This window comes from Chenopodium quinoa, unplaced genomic scaffold, assembly GCF_001683475.1.
Source record: "Chenopodium quinoa cultivar QQ74 unplaced genomic scaffold, ASM168347v1, whole genome shotgun sequence".
NCBI classification, from domain to species: Eukaryota; Viridiplantae; Streptophyta; class Magnoliopsida; order Caryophyllales; family Amaranthaceae; genus Chenopodium; species Chenopodium quinoa.
Window position 1 is genome coordinate 1116887 of NW_018742381.1, and position 10885 is coordinate 1127771.

Sequence of the window (10885 nt, forward strand, 5' to 3'; positions counted from 1 at the left end):
GATTTATTTATATGGTTTTGAAAATATTTTATGTTATTATATAGAAACTTTGGGCCATATTTGAATTATAAAATAATTTTAAATAAAGTCAAATGACTATTTTGAATAAACGTGGGACTCATTAAGGGCAAAAAGGAAAAGTTAAGTTAGGACAGTTTTAAAAGGGAGTATAAATACCCATCTATGAGCAAATTTAGACTTTATCCAAGGTGGAGAATACGACAGGTAAACTTTCTCTCTCCTCTTATTTTATCTCCCTTGCTCACAATTCACAACACACACACAACCACCGCAAGGTGGCCAGCTGCCACCACCAACACTTGCCGGTAGCAGCAGCCGTGGGGAGGCGACGACAGTCGTCCTCCCTTCCCCCTCCTTGTGCGTGTGGTTCGAACAAAAAAAAAACAAAAATACTTATTTCAAAATTTAATTAGCTTTGATTAATTATTGTTTTGGGTGTGTGTGATGATTTTATGATGTTTCAATAATGGTTAATCAATAACTTAATACTTAAACAGACACCGGGAATGACATGTGTCACATCCTGATGCTGTTTTTTCCTTCCAAAACTCCCCCTCTCCTTTTAGCAAAAAAAAATTATTTTTGGAAAATTTTAATAATAAAACTACGATAATATTATTCCAAACTTATGTATTATCTCTATATAAAATGTATTCCTTTTTATTGTGGTTTAAAATTTTCCATGCACATTTACCTAAAATAGGTTTCCAACTCTTTTTTAATTATCTTTTAAACAAGAATTATTGAGTTTTACCGAAAAAATAATAATAAAATTGACTCATATCGAAGTAATTGATATTAAAAAAAATTACTTTAGAACATCACTTTAATTTATTATTATTTTTTTTTTCAAATTCCTTTTTGTTTTGTTTATTAGACTAATGGAGTATTAGATATGACCATAAAATAAATGTTGTGTTCAACAACTATATTATATGTCTAATTCGAAAATGTAAAATATCAATCAATTTTTTGTTATTACAAGTTAATATCTTAGTAAATACAAAAAAGTTATTATCTTTTGCTGAAACACTTTATTGAGATAATAATTTTATCACATTTGACATTCATAAATAAGTTGCATTTTAAAAAATACGTCGGACATAGTGACAAGTGACATATTCTTTTGTGTGTGTGTATGTTTTTTTTTTTTTTTTTTTTTTTTTTTTTTTTTTTTGGATAAATAGCTATCATCGACAAATAAAATTTTAAGGTAATAAACAAACAATGATCAAACTAGAATTATTGGTTAGCTTTCAAACACATTTTTATATAATAACAAAGAGCGACGATATCATGTAGAGCATCAATCCATAAACAGAAAATGTACTACTAATAATATAGGTTAGTGTTGCCTAATTATTGATTTTTATTGCCTTTAATGATCTAAGTAGTATTTATTTCCATTGAAATTATTTTATTGGATATAAAGATGATATATTATTTAATTTGTAATTTATATATTTACATATATGAATGTTGTGTCAATAGTTTTACTGTAGATTTTAGTTTGTTGTTTGATTAATATTTTGATGTTTATTAAAAGGCATTTATAAATAAGTCTTTAGTCATATAGTCACTAGATTGTATAGTTGGGATTATTTTGAGCGAACATACAAAAGTTGGGATTATTTTTATCAATTTATCCTTTTCTTTATAGGCTAAATATTGCATATAAGAAATTTGAACTTTTAACAATATGCCTATGATATAAACTCAATCAAACCATAAAATTTACTTCCTCCACCCACTATTATGTGTAATATATACTATAAATGGATGCTTCCTATTTTGTACAACAAATGTTTTTCTTCCATATTTAGTAACTTTATTCCAGCAGAATGACGAAAATACCCTTACATAAAAAGTAATAACCTCAATTACATACTTAAATAAAATTAATTAAAAACTAATCATACATAATAATTAATCTCATATAATTTTAAAAAAAATCCTCAAAATTTTCCACTCATCATCTACATCTCCTCAATTACGTACTTTCTCCTCCTCCATCATCATCTTATTTATCTTCCTATTATCTTTCTCTCTCCTTGTTCAACATATTCTCACGAATTAAAGAAAAAGACTACCCTTTAGTGATTCAATTCTAGATATGGGTTTGTGGGTTTCGTGGTCTAGATTTGTTGGTTTGTGGGTTTCGGTGGTTTGGGTTCGTGGGGTGGTGGGTTTTGGGGTCTGGGTTCGTGGGGTAGTGTGTTTCGGTGGTGGTTTTGTGAGGGTAGCGTACGTGGGCGTGGTGTTGGTGGTTCGTGAGGTGGCGTGGGTTCGTTGGGTGGCGTGGTAGGGGCCTGTGGCCTTGTGGGTGGTGGTTCTGCGTTCGCGAGTGGTGGTGCTTCTCCTCTGTTTAATTGTGATACTTTTTTTATATTGGATTATTATCCACTCTCTTACTTTTTAATAATCATGTTTAAGAAATTTTGCATTGAATTTCGCACACTCCTCCTTTTGTTGCACATAATAGTGGGCAGAGGAAGTATAACAAATCCACCCAAATACAAACGAGACAAGATAATAATTTATCAACACTAAATTTATCACAAATCCAGCGAAAATGAACGGAGACAAAAAAAACAACAATATTGAACATATGTGCTCTTACAGTCCAGTACTTTTTGGGCTTTGGCACTTCACCGTTATAGAAAAAAAATGTTCTCCTAATTCCAAATTTTTTTTTTTTTAAAAAAGAAAAAAACCCGGGAAACCAATTCCAAAACTCCCAAAAATTCCCGCGAAAATCACCCCCAAAATTCAACCTTTTATCCCCCAAAATCAACCCCATAAACCCTAACCATATCACTCCCCAATTCAATCAATCCCCACTTCAGAAAACCAGATTCAGAGAGTTTTAGAGAGAGAGAAAATCCAAGATGAAGGTGAAACCAGTTAAGCTTAGAGAATCCCACAAAAATACCAATAACAATGGCAAACCTTCATTTTGCTCAGTTTTGTGGGACATGTATTCTACCCACATTGTTACTTCTTCCTCATCAGATTCATCCATTTCTATCTATGAATCTCTCCTCCTTTCGAACCCGATGAAGAATCTCCGTCACCATCGAGACGGCGTCACCGCTTTAGCTCTTAGCCCTAACTCCACCTGCCTTGCCTCTGGATCTATCGATCGCACCGTCAAATTGTACAAATTCCCAAGTTTGTTTTCTCTCTCCTCTTTACCTTTCTATTCTTCAACTCTTCATTTCAGTATGTTTTTGCATCTGGGTGTGTTTTATTTACTTTATTCTGGGCTCAATTTATCTGGTTTTTTTTTTTTTTTTTTTTTTTTTTTTTTTTTTTTTTTTTTGGTACTTAACATTGTTTATGTGTATGCTGATTTGCAATTTGTTGTAAGCTCGGTTTTGGGTTGATTTTTTTATTAGTAGATAAAATTAGGAAGATTATTATCTATGTTGAGTATATATGTAACATAAATCTGATGTTTATGATTAAAATTTGATAATGGTATAAGTTGGTAATTTGTGTTTCAAACACTATTCCCAAATTTGTGAGCTATTTCAGATTCATCTGTTAGAGTGCATGTTGCAATTCTTACATTGCAGCTGTTTGTGATGATGTATTGTGAATATATCGAATTGACATTGACTAAGATCTGATTTATATTGGTAAAGTTTGCTGTTGCTTAATGGAGCAGGACATGTGCAGAAGATTAGTTATTTTCTGTTTATGATAATAAGTGATGGACTTTGAAGGGTCTATAATGCAATGATGTTCAACTAGTTGGACATGACTGCATTCGATTGAGGTTACAAGTTTTTGCATACTTGCATTAAGTTCAAAGTAAAACCAAGAAGCTTTTTGTCTCACTGTATGTTCATCCATAGGTGTAAGAATGCAAGTAACACATTGCCATGGTATATAATAAACTGAAATTCGTGACAATACTAAGACTATAGTGGTTTGAAAAGGTGAAAATGATTAGTTTGAATGTTCGTGTGGAAGAGGACATGATTAAAAACTAAAACTGAAGCCTTATGATATTCAATATAGGGGTCTCGAGTAATTGATCATAAAGATGTAATGTGGTCTGATTGTAACAGGTGTTGCTTCCAAGTTTGCTTAATTTGTCAGGGCTTTTAACTCTTAAATAGCTCGAGAACTACTATTATTGAATTATTTAAGCTGTATGTAAAGCATCAAGCTTCTTAATTCAGAATGTGAGCCATTTGTATGGAAATTAAATATTTAATTACTTGCCTAATCTGAGTTTTATTCTAATGTCAGGTGGGGAGTTTCAGAACAATATTACCAGATTCACGTTGCCTATTCGCACCCTTGCTTTTAACAAATCAGGAAGCTTGCTGGCAGCTGCTGGTGATGATGAAGGAATCAAACTCATCAATACAGTTGATGCTACAATTGCAAGAGTTCTTAAAGGGCATAAAGGACCTGTCATCAGCTTGGCTTTTGATCCTAATAATGAATACCTTGCTTCTCTTGATACAAAGGGGACGGTAGTATTTTGGGAACTTCTATCAGGAAATATGCTACATACTCTGAAAGGAGTAGCTCCTGATACAGGTTCAGACATGTCCATTACGAATGGACTTAGCTGGAGTCCTGATGGCGAACTGTTAGCTGTTCCAGGGCTAAAGAATGATGTGGTAATGTTTGATAGAGATACAGCTGAAAAGGTATCTTCGTTGAGAGGTGATCATGTGAAACCTATTTGTTTCTTGTCTTGGTCACCTAATGGAAAATATCTGGCTACATCTGGTTTAGATAACCAGGTGCTGATATGGGATTTTGCAAAGAAACAAGACATTGACAGACAAAAGTTTGATGAGAGGATTTGCCATATGGCATGGAAACCAACTGGCAATTCATTAGCTGTTATTGATGTCATGGGAAAATATGGTGTTTGGGAGTCAGTAATTCCTTCATCAATGAAATCTCCAACAGAAGATGTTCCCAACTTACAGTCGAAGAACAACAATGGAATCCTCTTTTTTGATGAGGATGAGAAAGAGCAAAGCACATCTGCCAGTCTAAGTGATTTGGGTGAAGACGACTTTGGGGAATCAGTGCCTCAGACCAGGAAAAGATTGCGAAAATCTTCTATGATGGAAGAAACTTTGGAAGAAGAGATTGATGAGGAATTACATACATCTTCAAGATTTGAGTCAAATAAAAGGCCTGCTAAGGCTCGCGAGGAACGTTTGGATGGTGATAGGAGGCCAAAATCCATGATTTCTCAAAATGGTTCAAAAATACAAGAGCCATTTCAGCCTGGTGCAACTCCTGTGCAGCCAGGAACCAAAAGCTTTCTCTGTTACAATATGCTTGGAAGCATAACTACTATGCAACATGATGGATACTCACATATAGAGGTTAAACAATCAACTATGTTTTGTTTTTACTTCTCTGGTGTCTTTGTTGCTGTATGACTCACAAACTTGTACCTTTCTTTGCAGATCGATTTTCATGACACAAGTCAAGGTCCAAGAGTTCCAGCAATGACTGATTATTTTGGATTTACCATGGCTTCTCTAAATGAGAATGGAAGTGTTCTTGCAAACCCAAGGAAGGGAGACAAGAATATGAGCACTCTTATGTATCGTCCATTTAGCAGTTGGGCAAATAATAGTGAGGTTAGCCCATTAGCTCTTCAACAATGAACATATATAGTCTTTTTTCGCTTTGATTGCCATGATTTGTAACTGAGTCTTCAGAATATCTGAATATGCTAACATTTTTTGTAATGATTATTCTGAACTTTTATTGAATGCTCATCTATGTACTTGATGATTAGTGGTCCATGCGATTTGAAGATGAAGAGGTGAATGCTGTGGCACTTGGTACTGGGTGGGTGGCTGCTGCAACTAGTGCTAATTTTCTTCGCATCTTTACAGAGGGTGGCTTGCAGGTTGGTCTATATAACTTATCATATAACAATCTTTTCATAATTCACTTGGTTATATAGATCAGGAATAACATAAAACATCACGGCGTAAGGGATGTTTGAAGAGACAACATCAAATAAATTAAATGTAATACTCAAAGCCACATAACATGTGTGCCACTCTTTGTAAGTCAGTGTATGCTTAAATTAAAAGCTGCTGAAAAGATATACTCCATATATGCAACTGAATTAGCTGTTCTACCTTGATTTAGAGTTCTAGCATAAATATAATGCTATGTGTTTACTTATTGCTTTGATGATTCTTGCAGAGGCACATTCTCTCCCTTGATGGTCCAGTTGTGACAGCAGCAGGCTTTAAGGACAAACTTGCCGTTGTCACTCATTCCTCTCAACCTCTTCCTTCGAATCATCAGGTAAATTATTTATGCTCCAAGCTTTATTACTTAGCATCACAGCTGTACCAAATGGCACCTATCATTTATAATGCTGATTTGGTACTTCCTCTAACAGCTTATTCAAGATATATTAACTCATATGTGTATGATGACATCTTGCTGCATTAATCAATGTCTGATTCCTAAAATCTGTGCTTTTTCAGATGTTAGAGTTCAGAGTATTTAACATTAGCAATAGAACCCAACCCCTTAAAGGACACCTGCCTTTGTCACCTGGTTCAAGCCTATCATGGATTGGATTTAGTGAGGAAGGCCACCTAGCTTCTTATGATTCGAAGGTATGTCCTCTAAAGCTAGGGTTTTCTAGTGCTAATTCTTTGGTGATGGTTTACTAAATTTCATGATATATAAATGTCTAGGGCATGCTGAGAGTGTACTCAGATCAATTTGGTGGGAATTGGCTTCCTCTATTCAGGTTGATATCTTTTAGACTTTTGTTTGATTATTTGTTCTTGCTGTCCATCATAACCTAAATTTTAACAATGGTAATCTGATTTGGCAGTGCCAGCAAAGTTAAGAAGCCAGATGAAAATCAATGGGTGGTTGGTTTGAGTGCTGAGAAGTTGTTTTGCATTATATGCAAGTCTCCTGATTTATATCCTAAGGTAAAGCTGAATTATCCCTTACAACTCAAGACACTCTTAGTTCCTCTTTCTATAGTTTATGGTAATTTGTATCATTTTTTAGGTATCATCCAAACCAGTTCTCTCGCTTCTTGATCTTTCATATCCTCTTGCATCCTCTGATCTCGGAGCAGAGGCTCTTGAAAAGGAATTTATCTTCAGGAACACACGACTATCACAGGTTTGCCCATTTCCCCCTTCATTGGTCATCCAAAGTAATTCCTTGCTAGTGTTACGTGAGATAGCTTTTTATTTGTTTAACCGCAGTTGTAGGCACTTCTAAGTTTTTTTTTTTTTTTTTTTTGCTTGTTTCAGATTCAAAAATCAATTGAAGAAACTGAAGCTGCTGGTATGGATTGCTCACTACTTGATGATGAAGCTTTTGATATGGAAGCAGCACTTGATAGGTGTATTTTGAGGCTTATTGCATCTTGTTGCAATGGTATGATGTCTGAAGTTGATGCTAGTTGAAATTCTCTCCTTTGAATGTATGCATCTTTTTATCTTTATTTAATTATTATTATTATTATTTAATTGTCACTGTTCTCAATTCCAGGTGATAAGCTAGTACGTGCTACTGAACTTGTGAAGCTCCTGTCAATGGAAAAATCAGTTAGGGGAGCCATAAAGCTGGTTACCACTTTAAAGCTTCCGAGCTTAGCAGAAAGGTTCAACGGCATCTTGGAGGTATGCAGCGACTATTTACACTCATCTCTAAGTTTTTTTTTGTAATGTTTTTTTGGAAACGAAGATTTTTTCTTCTCGGATATAGTCTATATCACCAACATAAGTTTGAACTGTCTTGCTCGTCTCAGGAGCGATTGCTGAATGATACAACCAAGAATGTGCCACTACCTCATCCTAACTCGCATGCTGAAGCCTCTACTAGAACAGACATTATTGATAAGAAAAGCATTACTCCAAACAGTTTAACTGAAAAGTTCTTTAGCAGAAATAACACCTTGAGTAGTAGCTTGCATTCAAGCTTAAACGAGCCATCAGAGCCCATCACTCCCTCACCCACACCTAAATTTACAACTCCTGTATTCCCTAAGAAAGCAAAGATCCAGGAAGGAAGCAGTTTCATAATGGAGCAGAAGTCAGGTGGTCTAACTACTGTACAGAAAGCTACAAACATTACTAAAGATGTTGATAGTTTAGGAAAGCAAGAAAATGCTGAAGAAGCAACAAAGAAAGCAAGATCTTCTGGTGCCTCTAATCCATTTGCTAAATCAGGAAATGATTCTGATGTACGACCGAAAAATCCATTTGCAAAGTCATCAAGCATTCAAGAGAAATCCTCACTGCTTGATTCGATCAAGAAGATGAAGACAGTCAGCTAGGACATAGCTGCTCTGAACTTTTGATTAGGGATATTGTATAATGTACATAAATTCAACTCCTCATATTGCTTGATTTGTGATCTTTTTTCGAGTTTAATAGAATATGATATTGCAAATTTAACTTTGATCTCAGTAACTCAGTTGCAGAGTCTACCTCGTGAGAGCGATGGAACAGCTGAAATTAGTTGAGTTATGCCTGTTTAATGATTTTTATCAATCATCATAAGGCTCAATAATTTGTCAAGGTACTTGTCTGAAAAAATTTGACAACCCAACCTTAATTGATTTAGACCTACATGTACCTTCAAGGCTCAAGCATATTAGTGGCCAATTCATGAGCCCCACTTCACACACTTTTGAACTTGTTTATGGGTATAAATAAAGTAGAGGCTAGTCTTTAGAAGGCCACCCTAAAGATCTCCTTTTGGATGATCAAAGTAAGCATAGCATATCATTACAAGTTTTGAACCAATAGAGAATAGTAGGACATAAATGGATATTCAACTTGCAATGTAGGAACTAGGAAGACATAATTGAGGATTTGAAGGTTTTCTTTTATAAATTTTTCTTTTATAAATGGATATTCAACTTGCAATGTAGGAAGACATAATTGAGGATATGAAGGCTTAATTAGTCTAAAATATTGTTGTTGAAATATTTAGGATGCTTTTGATTTTTTTTTTTTTTTTTTTTTTTTAGGATGCTTTGATTACTTTCTATTCACTTGATATTTACTTATTTATTTATGGAGTAATATAAACTTATTTCCTGTCACTATAAAATTGTTTAATTTTTCCTAAAAAAAGACACAAATTTGATTTTATTTTAATTTAAAATTAGATTGATTCTCTGTTATTTTTCATCAACCTTTTTTTTTTCTTTCTTTTTTTCCTTTGAACAGGAACGTATCTAAACCTATTAACCCATTAATAAAGTCATTTTTCCTAAAACAAGTTGAAATTTAATTAGTGAAGAGAGCAATCTCAAGAATTTTGTTGTACCGCAATTTTAATTCTTCGGCTATTTCACCAAATGCCACTGAGTACTTAATAAATTCACCAAATGCCATCAAGGTTTTCAAAATTCACCAAATGCCACTGACAAACAGTACAATGACACCTCGTGCCATTAGTTGCATATGGACGTTAGTTCTCCGTTAATGCAATTCTTATTTCATCAAATGCCATTACTTTGGAAAATTATTTCACCAAATGCTATTACTTTTTAAAATTAATACACAATAATCATTTATTTTAATGAATAATAAGAATATTTTTTTCTCGATTTTTGTGATGAAAATTGCTCGGTAAAGTTTTGGGGGGCATTTTGATTCTTTATAAATACAAATTAAGCTCGGAATTGGCAAAATAATAATGTAAATGCTCTGTTTTGTGTGCCGAAAAATATCTCGATTAGCGTGTCTTTTTTTATTTTTTAACCATGAAAATTGATTGGGTAAGGTTTGGGGGTCATTTTGATCCTTTATGAGTTCAAATTAAGCTTGGAATTGACAAAAAAAAAAGTATATACCCCGTTTTGCAATTTTTTCCGGCAAAAAAAATACGATCTCAACATACAAAACGGGGCATATATGTTTTTTTTTTTTGTTTTTTTTTTTTTTTGTCAATTCCGAGCTTATTTGAACCCATAAAGAGTCTAAATGACCCCCTAAACCTTACCCCCAATCAATTTTCGTGGTTAAAAAATAACGACAGGCTAATCGAAATTTTTTAGACACACAAAATGGAGCATTTACTTATTTTTTTGGCCAATTTCGAGCTTAATTTGTACCCATGAAGGATCAAAATAACCCCCAAAAACTTACCCGATCAATATTCATGGTTAAAAATAATAATACGCTAATCGAGATATTTTTTTAACACACAAAACGGGGTATTTACGCTATTTTTTTGCCAATTCCGAGCTTAATTTGTATCCATAGAGGGTCAAAATGACCCTCAAAACTTTATCCGAAAAATTTTCATCACAAAAATCGAGAAAAAAATAATATTTTTATAAATTAAAATAAATGATTAAAATGAACCAATCATATTATGACACATGTCATAATTTAATCTTAATGACTAATAGAGTTAACGACCGCTAGTCATTAATGGCATTTGATGATTTTTTTAAAAGCTCGATGACATTTGGTGAATTTTGAAAACCTTATGGCATTTGGTGAATTTTTTAAGTACTCAGTGGCATTTGGTGAAATAGCCGTTAATTCTTTTTATTATTTTAATTTAATAAAGTTTAATGCTCAGTTTACTTCATTTTTGAAAGTAACATAATTTTAGTTCAGTAAAAATAAGTTATAAATGTAATTCCAGTTTTGAAAAAATAATTTCAGTTCAGTAAAAAATTTGTAAATTTTTTAATTTTTTACTGGAACAAAATTAATATCAGTTCAGTAAAATTTAATTTCGATTAAGCAAATATAATATTTGTTTAATAAAAATAATTTCAGTTTAAAAAAAAAAAAAAAAAAAAACTGAACAGGAACTTAATATCTATGAGATATTAAAAGATTTAAAAAAAAAA

The 10885-nt window shown here is 33.1% G+C and overlaps 1 protein-coding gene across 1 annotated transcript; it reads left to right on the top strand.

Moving 5' to 3' along the window:
* Positions 1-1679: 1679 nt before the first annotated feature.
* On the top strand, positions 1680-8468 carry LOC110698055 (WD repeat and HMG-box DNA-binding protein 1-like). The gene is made up of 12 exons (XM_021875461.1): positions 1680-3192; positions 4282-5387; positions 5472-5648; positions 5810-5923; positions 6229-6333; positions 6519-6653; positions 6735-6790; positions 6878-6980; positions 7063-7179; positions 7314-7440; positions 7555-7685; positions 7814-8468. The coding sequence occupies exons 1-12, from the start codon at positions 2910-2912 to the stop codon at positions 8339-8341; spliced, it is 2982 nt and encodes a 993-aa protein (XP_021731153.1). The 5' UTR covers positions 1680-2909; the 3' UTR covers positions 8342-8468.
* The last annotated feature ends 2417 nt before the right edge of the window (positions 8469-10885 follow it).